The 14,027-nt window shown below is 43.8% G+C and overlaps 1 protein-coding gene across 1 annotated transcript in view; it reads left to right on the forward strand.

The window, feature by feature from the left end:
- Positions 1–100: 100 nt before the first annotated feature.
- Positions 101–14,027, forward strand: part of LOC119660400 (protocadherin alpha-6) — a 38,439-nt gene continuing 24,512 nt past the window's right edge. The window contains exon 1 of the mRNA XM_038068935.1: positions 101–1,129. Within this exon, the coding sequence (XP_037924863.1) occupies positions 1,075–1,129 (55 nt within the window). The 5' untranslated portion in view covers positions 101–1,074. The remainder of the gene's footprint in view (positions 1,130–14,027) is intronic.

The raw sequence follows: 14,027 nt of genomic DNA on the forward strand, positions 1-14,027 counted from the left end.
AAAGCGATCCCAAGACAAGTGTAGTGTGTGCGGTGATACCATGGCACGCTAGGTTGCTACGTGAAAGTTAATAGTACGTTGAAACGTGGTGCTTGCGCAGGTGGGATAGAGTTTCACGTAAGGCTCGATACTCGGTAGATGGTTGAGTGAATAGAGCGGGTAACTAACCAAAGGGTCTCGTTACTTTAGTTTATATCAGGCTCTACGTGTGAACAGGTGTATTTCCGAACGTGAATTGTTGCGGTTTATTTAAACACAGAAAACGCCGTGGGTGAAGTGATCAGAAGCGAACAAATTGACACAATTTTCTAGATTGAAAATATCCTTACAGATTCTACAAACTATTCCTTATTCACGATTTCCATCCGTTCAGTGACTCTGTATTTCCCAAGACGCTTTTTTCGATACTTATGAATTTACGAAATGGGAACACAATAAATTGTAGCGCTCTACAATGCATGCAGCTCTCTTCGCGAAATATATGTTCGAAACGCGTGTATGTATGACGGGAAGTGCATGGAAGCGGAAACGTAATCTCTTACTTGATACGGTTTCCGTAATTTTCATATGTTAAGATTTTTTTTTATTTATTTGAAATAATGGTGTATTACCTATTGGCAGTCCTCATAACATCGAAGTGTGGAAGCGAATAATATTCCAAGATTTTGTCAGCCCTAACTTTACCACTCTGGTTTTAAGTGTTCTAAACGTTTTCTAATCCTATAAAATTGCGGAGAAAAGTATATGGGAATGTGCCGTTGTAATGTTATAGTTTCAAACGACAATCAGTTACGGAAATGTTACATTGTTTATAGTTTGTGAAAATTGCTGGAGGAACTTATAGATGCAATTTATTAGAAGAGGTAAAAGATAAATCGTAGAGTAACAGTTTTGCTGGTGAAATATTTTTATTGCTGTTGATACGACATATTGAATGCTTGTGTCCATGTTTGTGAATATCCGGATTCGTTACGGCGTGTTGTTTTGCGAGAGTGAAACCAGGCGGAATAAAATCGTGAAGGGGTCTGCATGAAAATGATATTCACCGATATATTAAAAAGGCTATGACTAACGATGCAATCACCAATCAGGATATTGATGCTTGTCTTTATGTCGATCCTTGTTCAAGGTATGTATGATAACCCTATCATCCCCTTATTAATCCTTAAGTTACTGACCGGGTACCCGAGTATATTTGTATATTTGTAGGAATAGCTCAAAGAAAATTCAATATTTTATTTTAAGCTCTCGATTTGTCGGTTTTTAACTTAAAAGAAAGCTAGTTGTGAGTTCATTTAATTTATTTATATTTTATTTAAGGGGGGTCATCCCGTGTGTCGGATCCGCGGAATCGAATTTTTTTTTGGCATCAATTGTATCTAGACATAGTGTAGAATATATGGGCAAAGTCATTGGGCAAAGTTTGCAAAACAAAACCTTATTAAAATCGGTTCAATGTCTGTCTGCCTTTTTAAGGCAGGCGATTTTAATAAGGTTTTGTGTGTTTACGCAAAACCTTATTAAAATCGGTTTACTGTCTGCCTGTCTGTCTGTCCGTCATACGCATTTTTCTCGGAGACGGTTATAGCGATTGACACCAAATTTGGTAGCAAGATGGGAACTGTGAACGCTCACGCATATAGTGAGTTACATCATTTTACGATGAATTTAAGGGGGGTCCCCATACATGCAAAATTGAGGTGTAAATTTTTTTTTTTTGTCAAATATAGTCATGTGGGGTATCAAATTAAAGGTCTCAGCTAGTACTTTTCGAAGCCGGTCTTAGTTTTGACTTTTGTTGAAAAGGTGGGGAGTGCGGGGGGTTGAAAGTGGTCATTTTTTTAACGAACCCATTCTCAGGAACTACCAAACCGAAAAATCTGGAAAAAATCAGGAGGCTGCCACTATATGGTGCCTAGGCTCCGAAATACCCTCCATATCGATACCTGTTCAAATAAAGTTAATAATAGTATATTACTATAATTTTTAGTAATTGACAGGAAAACCCTCCTTAAGTTCACCCTAGAATCACAATATAGGCTACAGTATAGAGCATGATCCTGCCAAATTTGGTGAAAATCGCACTATTACTAACAAAGTTACACTAGGTCAAAACTGTCGCTCCTCTGCAAATTCAAGACTATGAATGTCAATATCACTTAAAAGTGGCTACTTTCACATAATACAGGGTGCGGCAGCATAACTTCCTTTTTTATAATAAAATGCGCGCCACTCAGTTAGGTGATGTCATAGCGGAGCGCTAGTGGTCTCGTTCAAGAGGGATACTGTAAAGTTTTGTCCCGACACGGTTCAGTCGCCATCATGCGTTGGAATAGTGAGGAGCGTGCCTTTGCCGTTGAGGTTTACTTTTCAAGCGGATGTTCGGTTATTGCAACACAGCGTGCATTTCGGAATTGCTTTAATTTAGCCCCGTTGGCTCCCGTCCCAGACAACAAATCAATTGTTACATGGGTCACTACATTCAGACAAAGTACAAGTGCGACAAAAGGAAGAACTGGAGTCCCTCGGTCCGTTAGATCACCTGAGAACATTGAAGCAGTGAGAGCGTCAATGTTGCGATCGCCACGGCATTCTGCGCGCAAACACGCATCTGCCCTTGGACTATCCGATCGTTCTGTGAGAAGAATTCTTCGTGATGATCTTCATTTTCATGCCTATAAGATGGCGATAGTGCAGGAACTTTCAGAACGTGACTTCAATTCTCGGATGAACGCGTGTGAGCTTCTTCTTGATGTCGTTCCCGAGGGTGCTATTGTTTTTTTTAGCGATGAAGTCCATTTTCATTTGTGTGGGTCGGTTAACAAACAAAACATGCGCTACTGGGCTGACACCAACCCTCGAGAATTGCATCAAAAGCCTTCGCATTCACCCAAAGTCACAGTGTGGTGTGCAATTTCCTCAGCTGGAATTATTGGTCCCTGGTTTTTTGAGGAAAATGAGGTTACAGTGACAGTGAATTCGGACCGGTATGTAAACATGCTACAGAATTTTTTTTTCCCACGGCTAGAAAATTTGGATTTGAGGGACACTTCGTTCCAACAAGACAGTGCAACAGCACACACTTCAAGAGTATCGATGGCTGTTTTAAGGGAACACTTTCCAGAGCGCCTTATCTCAATTAGAGGCGATTTGGAATGGCCGGCACGCTCTCCCGATCTGTCCCCTTGTGATTTTTTTCTATGGGGTTTTTTGAAATCCCGTGTTTATGTGAACCGTCCAAGAAGCCTACAAGATTTGAAGACCAACATCCAAGAAGAAATTGCCAACATAACACCTGCTATGCTAACAAGAGTCATGACAAACGCCAGAAATCGGTTTACGCAATGTATGGAGAATGGGGGACGTCACCTAACAGATTTGATCTTCAAAACAATGTAAATAAAAACTTTGGACATGTACCTACATTATAAAAAATAAATAAATATTTTCCGATGCATACAATAGTTTTTATTGAGTTTTGAAAAAAGGAAGTTATGCTGCCGCACCCTGTATGTGCATATTTTATGTGCTACATGCTAATAGGACAAATGCACACCCAATTCTCTTTATAAAAGAAATACACAAAACCTTTCATACCTGAAGCGTCTAGCTTCCGGTTTCCCGACTTGTTTTTTTTTTCCCGATGGAAGATGGAAAGCTTCAAAAGCTACCGCAGGCTCCTGCCACACGGTTATGTGGGACTCTTACCCACTAAAACCACCTCCTTCTCCTTCCACTCTCGCCGCGGGACTCCCATTTGGTATTACGTCGCGGAGCTGGATCAGAATTTATTCTGCGCTCATGTCAATATTCGTGTTCCTCTCGCGTTCATTCTTTCGGATGATTTCCTCCTGCTTAAGCTTCTTTGCGATAATCACTTTTTCAACTTCGGTCCATATCCCCTTGGCTTTCACCATAAGCTCCATGGTATTTTCGGGTGTAAAGTGCTCCCCCGTTGTAGCTTCTAATGTAGCCCTTTGGGTTTCGAATCTGGAGCAGTGAAAACAGACGTGTTCTGCGTTCTCTGGAATGTTTGCACACTGTGGGCAATATGGCGAACCATCACGCCCAAATCGATACAGATATGCTCGATAGCCTCAGTGTCCGCTCAAGAATTGAGTTAGGTCGAAACCTACTTCGCTGTGAGGTCGCTCGATCCATTTCCGGATATCCCATATGATTTTGTGAGTCCAACGGCCTTTTTCTGACTCGTCCCACTTCTCTTGCCGTTCCGCGACAGTTTGAGCTCGTGCGAACTGTCGTCGACGGGCAGAAGATTCTCCGGTGTGGTACGTTCGATCGTAAAGTCCTTGTATTTCTTTCGCCAGAATCTCAATCGGGACCACTCCTGCTATCACGCAAGCTGCTTCATTGGAAATTGTTCTGTAAGCGCAACATGTTCGGGGTACACTTATGCGATACGCAGCTCCAATCTTTTTCTTATTTATTATATTTTCCAGTGCATCTGCCCATACTGGGGCTGCATACAGTAGGATCGAACTGACCACCCTTGAAATAAGGAGTCGACGGTTCGGCCTTGGGCCACCTATATTTGGTAGCATTCTCGCAACCAGCGCTCCGATGTTATATGCCTTGGTTGCTGCACCCTCCACATGCAATCCGAAATTTAACCTCTGGTCAATCATTACACCTAAGTACTTAAGTGCAGGCCTGGAATGAATTGTTTGCGTTCCAACTTTAATCTTCATGGAAGTGCACTTTCACCGCATGGTAATAAGTATTACTTCCGTCTTATGCTCTGCGAGCTGCAGCCCAGCATTCTCTAACCAGGATTTAATCTCTTCGAGAAGGCGTGGAACAACCGTCACACCAATATCGTCCGCGAAACCAACGGAGGCCACACCAGTAGGAAGGTCTAGGGTCAGTACTCCGTTATACATAACAATCCACAAGAGTGGCCCTAGGACAGACCCTTGTGGAACTCCGCATGTCGTTTGTTATGATTTCATTCCTTCATCTGATTCGCAGCACAGAATCCTATCGATTAGGAAGTCGGCAACGATACGCACCAGGTACTTCGCCACGCCTAAGTTGATTAGGGACTCAAGTATCTTGCTCCATCTAGAGGAATTGAAGGCATTCTTCACATCAAGTGTAATCACTGCACAACATTTGCCCTCGTCAAGTGCGGTCTTAGCTGTGTTAGCTATTAGGACAAGTGCATCCGTTGTAGACCTCCCCTTTCGAAAACCGAACTAATTTTTGGAGAGACCGCCATCCTTTCAACAATTCGAATTAATCTGTTATAGATTACTCGTTCGAATAGTTTGCCAGTATTATTTAGGAGGCATATCGGCCTGTAGGATGAAGCTTCACCCAAAGGTTTGTTTGGCTTGGGGACTAGAATTAATTTCTGCTTCTTCCATTGTGTAGGAAATGCTCATTCTTTAAGGCATGTGGTGAACGCCTCGGCAAACATATTTGGAGCTATTTTTACTGCTGCCTTGAGAACTTTATTGGGGATAAAAATAAAACTAGGTAGCTTGCTCCTACTACAATATATTTGAATAGTTAGTAAATACGTATTTCGAAAGCTACTTACTTTCTTCCTCAGTACTTAAGCTACCTGCTGAACTTCGGCGGTGTCTATCTCGACAGTGGGAAGGTTAGCGGTACTGACATTCTGTGGGAAAAGATCCGTTAGTATTTCATCAAGCAGAGTTGAGGAAGAGATCGGTGGGGAGCGTTTGCCTTTAACTTTTGATATTACGGTTTTATAGGCGCCACCCCAGGGGTTCGTGCCAGCTTCATTATGCAGTCGCTTAAAGTGTTCGCTTTTACTTTTCATGATGGCTAAATGTAACTTCTTCCGAACGTTTTTATATTCTTCATGTAGTTGCTCGTATCCAGATCGGTTTCTATTTCGCTGACTGCGCCTTCTGGCCTTGAGGCAGGCCTTGCGGCATTCTCCGATTTCAGAATTCCACCATGGATGGCATGGATGCGTCACATGCTCGTCGCAACTTCTCGCCAATCCGCAAAGCTTTATTTTCTGCGCTTCCTTCAAGCGCTGTATTTTGGCTGCAGAACTTCTCTGAAAATCTTCTTGTCAAACTTATTAGCTGCCCACCTTTCAGCTTTCGTCCGATACCGTTTCATTCGTTTACCATGCCTGATTTAAAAAATGATGGCCTGGTGGTCGCTATGTGTATATTCGTCACTGACATACCACTGCAGTTCCTTAGCTAAAACATCACTAACAAAAGTGACATCTATCACGGACCCCATTTCTCTCTTAGGGAAAGTGTTCACGCATCCAGTGTTAGCCACTACAAGATTCAGACGAGAAAGAGCTTCGAGTAATATTCGTCCTCTTGCGTTCGTTTCTCGGCAGCCCCATTCTTCAGCCCATGCGTTTAAATCTCCAGCCACTATCTTAGGACTATGGTTGTGTGCGTCTGTTGCTAGCCTCTCCACCAAAGAATGGAACTCCTCTGTCGTAAGGCTTGGAGCCGCATAACAGCTGTAAACAGATATTCCGCCTATTTTAGCTCTAGTGAAGTTATTCTCGAGGATCTTGGTGGTTCCTTCTATGGCCCGATTTCTGCATGTCCATATCGCTGCCTTTCCGCTCTTATCCGCGACCCATACTCCACTGTCTAGGTTTTTGTACTGTTCGCAGATAATAGCAACGTCGATTTTGTTTCCCAATATCGTCTGGGAGAGCAGGTCCTGAGCCGCTTGGCAATGGTTCAGGTTTAGCTGTAGGAACCTCATTTGTGCATAGTGTTGATCGCCTTCCTATACACCGGACATGTGCTGCTGCCTGTGACATGGGCGCTGTCAATGTCTGTCTGCCTGTCTGTCTGTCTATCTGTCTGTCTGTCACAGGCACTTTTCTCAGAAAAGGCTATACCGATTGACACGAAATTTGGTGAGAAGGTGGGAACTGTGGACCCCCAGCCATGCAGGGAGGGATATCCTCCTACGTTGAGATTGAGGGAGGTCCCCATACATGTAAAACGGGGGTGTACATTTTTTTTCACCAAATATAGTCATGTGGGGTATCAAATGAAAGGTCTTAATTAGTACTTTTCGAAGCCGATCTTAGTTTTGAGATTTGTTAAAAGGGCGGGGACTAGGAGGGGTGGAAAGTAATGATTTCTTTAACGGACCCTTTCCCAGAAACTACCCAACTTAAAAATCTGAAAAAAATCACGGAGCTTCCTCTATATGGTGCCCAGGCCTCAAAATACTCTGCATATCGATATCTGTTCAAATTAAGTTAACAATAGTATAATATTTTATCATATTTTTGGGAAAATTGAGTAAAACTCCCCTTAAGTTTATCTCAGAGTTATAATTGGTAGTAGTATAAAATATAATATAAAGCATATTATCTCCAAGTTTGATCAAAATCATACTATTAGTAATAAAGTTACAGTAGCTCAAAGTTGTCTTTACCGTGTAGATATACAATCCGAAGTACTAAATCTGACATGCCAAGTGCATATTCTTAACGAACTACGTACAAATGGGATAGTTCTACGCTCAAATGTACTCACACAAGAAGCAAACAAAACCTTTCATATCTGAAGCGCCCAGCTTCCGGTTTCCCGACTTGTTTGATATTCGGAGCCATTCGGAAATTATAGTGTTAAACAAGTAGTAAGTCACATGCCAGATTTATGTCGATCGACGTAATAAAGCTCGTATTTATCGGTCCGAATGACGTTCGAATGACTTTGCTAAAAGGACAAGAATTGAAGATAAGGCCGTAAATGTGTTTCTTCAAGAAACCTAAGGTTTATGGACTAGGTATAGCAGATTAATGGTCAGTTAAGTTTTTATGGCTAAAAATCGCATTCTACTTTTTAAATGCGTTTTTCTCGAAACCGCATGTTGAAAATCGGCTGTCATCATAGCCTAAAATCTATCCAACCAAATTCTTTGAAATTTTCAGGACTTATTCAGAACATATTTCTACGGTCCGCAAACTAGGATAATTGCGATTCATTCAGTAATTTTTTTTTATCCATTGAAAGAGGCGTAAAAAAACACCAAAATTCAAAAAAAAGTGTAACACGGCACCCAAAAATTTAGTTTTAATATTTTTTAATAATCCTAGTTTGCGGACTGTGGTTAAGTCTGTACGTTAAAATGCTGTTTACTTTTTTCTCTAAGATGATCGCGGCGCCCTCTAGCGTGGCAGCAGAAAAACACCTTTTTTGGAGATGGGTGTATAAATTGCTCTGTATTCCAATAACGAACTATGTGATCGGGCTGGAAAAATTACTATGCACGCTCAAGATATTAATAAATCTATGGTGAAATTTGCATCTTTCTCCAGTTCTTCACAAAAAATTTCTAAAAAAAGCCAAAAAAAAAACGGCCTTCACACGGGATGACCCCCTCAAAAAAAAAAGAAAATAAGTCGGAAAACCGGACGCTTCAGGTACGAAAGTATTTGTGAATTTCTTATGTAAGACATTTGAGTGTGCATTCGTCCCATTAGTACGTAGCACATAATGTATGCACATATTATGTAAGAGTATCCACTTTTGGGTGATATTGACATTCATAGTCTGGAATTTGCAAAGCAGCGACAGCTATGATCTATTATAACTTTGTTGGCAATAGTGTGATTTCCACTAAAATTGGTAGGATCATGCTCTACGTTATAGCCTACATCACTGCAATTTTGCAGCCAATTATATATACTAAAAATTATAGTAATATACTACCATTAACTTTTTTGAGCAGATATCGGTATGGAAGGTATCTCGGCGTCCAGGCGCCATACAGTGGCAGCCTTCTGACTTTTTTGAGATTTTTCGGTTTGGTAGTTTCTTAGGATGTGTCCGTTAAAGAGGAGTTGCCAGATCTTCCATCAGGCGCGACCCCAGTCGGCGGATAGGGGCATACCTATTGATGTGTAAATATGTGTTCATGCACTTTCTTTTCTGATTGCGCCCATGCATCTCTGGTGCGTGGGTCAAAGACGAGAGATGGATGAAATTTACGGCGCAGGGGCTCGGAACCCCAGTACCGGTGGCTTTTGGGAGTGAGCAAGCGGGCTCCGGTCGTCGATATCCTTCGACCGCAGTGGCTCGGTGGTGGACAACTTGACCACCTTGGCATCTGGAGAAGGAGGTGTTCAAGCGAAGCACGACCCTACCGAGAACATCGGTAACAAGACCAAACAAAGATGAACTGAAGGCATATCTTTGGACGATAAAAACTGTGATAACACCCATCGCATATGTTCAAGACAGCAGGAGGTACTCCAGGACCAAGAAAGGGATCCATTCAAAAGAAGCTCGTCGACTATGAGATCCCCACCATTGTCAAAGATGGTAGAAAATAAGGTACAGGCAAGGTCAATAAACGCCAAAAATGAAGGAGCATATAAAAGGAGTAACCCTGCCGGGGCTTATAGAGAGCAGAGTCCTGATCCGGAGGAATTACCCTTGACCCAGCTTGGGCCAAAAATAGTTGTGCTGTTTGAGTTTAGCAAGCCATAAAGAATATGATGAGGGCTATTAGAGTCCTTTATAATAGATCGCAGATGGCAGACAAGAATACTAAGGATACGCCGAACCCCGCTGTGCCAACAGTGTCACAAGCAACCGAAGTGACACCTAACCGTACAACCATCGAATCCGGGCGAAATAAACGAGTACGTGAAAAAGAGGGGGATCCTTTAAATAACCAGCAGGCGCCTAAGAGAAAAAAAGGCAGACAGGAAACTCTGAAAACCAGCACTAATAGCTCTGAAGGAGGAAAGCGTACAGCGAATGTAGAAAAGTCGACCAGCGTTGCGAAGCCCAAGACGAACGAAAACGATGGATGGACTAAAGTTACTAGCAAAAAAGCGAAAGGAAAAGTAAAAGTGCGAACTCGTCCAGATGCGATTGTTATCTCTAGTAAGGGCAATCTGTCCTAGGCGGAGGTACTCAAAAAGGTAAAAGCTGATACCGACCTAAAAGATCTGAGCGAAAATGTGAACAGAATCCGAAGAACCCAGAAAGGAGATCTCATGTTCAAGCTGAAAAGATCCAGCGTAGGCAAAACTGATGACTTTCACACTCAAGTCAAAAACTCACTTGAGGAGAATGCCGCAGTGCAAACATGAGATCTATATACAATGTAAGCATCTCGATGAAGTGACATCGAAAGGTTACTTTTGTGTTGTTCTGAAGGAGCAATTCAAGTTGAAAGAACTTACCGAGGAGTCTTGTGTGGGCTTACGAAAAGCCTATGGTGGTACTCAAACGGCCACAATACGAGTACCAGCGGAGGCTACGCAGATGTTGTTGGCTGCTGGAAAAGTTCGGATTGGATGGGTTGTCTGTCGTTTAAGAAAACAAACTTCATTAAAGAGGTGCTTTAAATGCCTTATGTTTGCGCACTTCGCGAAGGCATGCACCAGCGGCATTGATCGATGCAGAAGGTGTGGGGAGAAAGGCCATATTGCCAGATAATGCAATAGAGACCCCAAATACCTATTGTGCGTAGTAAAAGAGGGACAGGATAACCGGGATATTGCAGCAACGAGAAAATGAGGTTTATTCAAATAAACCTCAATCATTGCAGGGTCGCGCAGATTTACTTGAGCAGACCACGTTCGAATCTGAGATGGAAATTGCCATCATATGTCAACCGTATAGAAACCGTCACGGTGGCATATGGGCCACAGATTCGCCTGGTGGAGCGGCGATATGGGCTGGCGGTCAACAGGCCATACAATGAACAATGTCAGGCAGCTAGTGGCTCTGTGTGGGCGAAAATAAGTGGTACAAAATACAGCTGCTACGCGGTTGTAGACCTGACCTTTGTCAACCCTCCGCTGGTGCGCGGTATTTCCTGGTGCGTCAGCGAACGCTACAACCACAGCGATCACCAGGCAATCTTTGATATATATGTCCAGCCACAGGGCAAAGAGCTATCATGCCCGAAACCGAAAAAGATTTCAGGCTCGTCTGGAAAAGCTTTGGATGAGCAGATCTTCATAGAGATGTGGTTAGATCAACTTGATAAAGCAGGCGCCTCTACAGAAAGAGCCGTCCATGTGGCTCAACACATCGCCAAAGCATGTGACGCGTCCTTGCCTAGGAGGTGCTCATTCGCCAGTACAAGACCAAACTATTGGTGGAATGATGAATTGACTGACCTTCGATGAGCCTGCCACCGAACCAGAAGAAAGGCCCAGAGGGCGGTAGGTAGAGTCGATCAGGGGCAAAAAGAGTGCGCCTATAAGGGAGCCCGCAAAGCCCTCAATCTGGTCATCCAGCGAAGTAAGAGGAAATGCTTTAAGGAGCTCTGCTCAGAAGCGGAGGTAAACCCGTGGTGGGCTGCTTATAGAATCGTGATGGGACGATTCAGAGGCCGTTCATCTCCGCAGATCACGGGTCCCACCCTCTGGTTGAAAATAATTTCAACCACCTCTGAATGTAATGCTAATTCCACCAGTCACCAGAGACGAGCTGCTGGAGATCTGCGCTAGGATAGAAGACAATAAAGCGCCAGGCCTGGACGGAGTACCGAATAAGGCCGTTAAGCTTGCTGTGGAATCCAGGCCGGATATGTTTGCTGAGTTGTTCGAAGCGTGCATGTCCAAGGGAATATTTCCAGCGGCATGGAAGCGGCAGAAGTTGGTACTTCTGCCTAAGCCTGGTAAACCTCCAGGTAAACCATCCTCATACCGATCTATATGTCTTTTGGACACTGTGGGGAAAATGTTAGCGCGGGTAATCTATAATAGATTACTTCCGGTTGTTGAGAGCCAAGGCGGCCTTTCAGATCGGCAGTATGGGTTCCGTAAAGCCCGATCAACCATTGATGCCATCAAATTGGTTACTGGCTTGGCCGAAGATGCAATCCACGGAAAGGGTAGTACCAGCAAATATTGCGTGTTAGTAACTCTGGACGTGAAAAATGCATTCAATTTGGTCAATTGGAATCTAATACGGAAATCCCTAGCGAATGTTGTTATTCCCGCCTATCTCGCTGCTATCGTCGATAGTTATTTAACTGAAAGGAGGCTCTGGTATGACACTGACAACGGTCACCAGAAGTACGTTGTCTCCGCGGGTGTCCCGCAGGGCTCCTTATTGGGCCCACTACTGTAGAACATCATGTACAACGATATACTTAATCTTCCCCTTCCGAGGGAGACCACAGTGGTGGGTTACGCTGACGTGCAAAGCTATAATCAAGTGAGGCAATCAGTGCTGTTAAAAGTTGGCTAGAGAGCTCTGGTCTGACGCTTGCGGAGGAAAAAACGGAAGCGGTCATCATCATTAAGCGCCGGAAAAAAAATTACGCCTGTAGTATAATCGGGAATCATATCATGATCATCACACCGACCATCAAATACTTGGGGGTGGTGGGAAGCTCAGCTATGGACAACATGTGCAGTATGTTTGCGATAAATCATCCACTGTTAGTATGGCCCTGGCGAGGATGATGCCGAATGTGGGAGGGCCACGGAATACCTCTAGGTTGCTTATAGCATGCTCTATGCGACCCCAGTTTGGGCGGAAGCGTTGCGGATGTCGGTTAACAGTAACAAACTGAGTGCAGTCGACAGGAGGACAGCTCTGAGGGTATGCTCTGCCTTCAGGACTGTCTCAGATGATGCAGCAATCGTAATCTCTGGAATCATCCCGATTGACATCTTGGCAGATGAGATGGCGAATATGTATAATGTGAAGCCAATTTCCCCCTTATCGCAGCCGAAGAACGCTGAGAGGGAGAGATCCATAAATAGATGGCAAGAGCGGTGAGGACGCTCGGGAAAGGGTCGGTGGTTGGAGATTAATTATAATCTCACCCAGTTTTTCACGGGGCACGGAGGATATCGTCAATACATGTACAGGTTTAAATGGAAGACGTCACCCGATTGTCGAAATTGGAGGCCAGAAGAGCCAGAGCATGTATCCTTCCACTGTTCGAGGTATGTGGAAGAAAGGAGGAGAGGAGACTCTAGGAGAGGTGCTGTTGCTAGAAAATCTGGTGGGGAAAAAGGTAGCACAAGAGAATTGGGATGCGGTCAACTGTATGATCGCATCTATCCAAAATAAACTGCGAAAGGCAGAGGAGAGGAGAAAAGCGCTGTCACGTACGCCGCGTATAGAAGAAATGTGATTAAGCTAGAATGAGCTGACTCCGTCCCGTGATGTAATACTTTATGGTGGTTCCGCGGGGCGGGGAGGAAGTCGGAGGTGGTTTTAGTGGGTAAAAATCCCACACACTGGTATGTCCAGATTAGTGTCTTTTGAAGATTTCCACCTCTTCAAAAAAAAAAAAGACAGACAGACAGTAAACCGATTTTAATAAGGTTTTGTTTTACACAACATTGTTTTACACAAAACCTTAAAAAAGACAGACAGACAGACAGTGGGCTCTGGCAAGGATGGACCGTGAGAGGGTGATTACGGTGTACTGGTAGGCTACTTATTTCCAAGGTGGTAAGCTCGATCTTGCTTTATGCCATGCCTATTTGAGGAAAGGCATTTCGCATATCATGTAATGCTCATAAACTGATTGCGACCTATAGGAGGACAGCCCTAAGGTGTGTTCTACCTTCAGAACCGTCTCAGATGAGGCTGCATTCGTCAACTACGGAATGATGCTAATTGATATCTTGGCAGATGAGATGACAAGTATATACAATCTGAAGTCAATTTCTCCTTTATCACAGACGAAGAACGCCGAAAGGGGGGGTCTGTAAATATATGGCGAGAGTGTTGGGACCACTCGGAAAAGGACTGGTGGGCAAACAGGCTGATCCCCTCCATCAAGGAGTGGTTGGAGAGACAACATGGGTAGATTAATTAAAATCTCACCCAGTTTCTGACGGGGCATGGGGGATATCACTAGTACTTCTACAGGTTTCCCTCAGGGATTGTCAACGATCCTTAACGGGTCGCTTACGATACGGAGAGTGGCATCCCAGAGGTGCTCGGGCAAGTAGTCCTGCACCTGCGTCCTAGGTAGTAGCCTCGGGAGAGTTTCTCGGTGAAGAGTGAATTGCTAATGACCGATGCACGACGGGACACACT

The sequence above is a fragment of the Hermetia illucens genome, chromosome 6 (genome assembly GCF_905115235.1).
Source record: "Hermetia illucens chromosome 6, iHerIll2.2.curated.20191125, whole genome shotgun sequence".
NCBI lineage: Eukaryota > Metazoa > Arthropoda > Insecta > Diptera > Stratiomyidae > Hermetia > Hermetia illucens.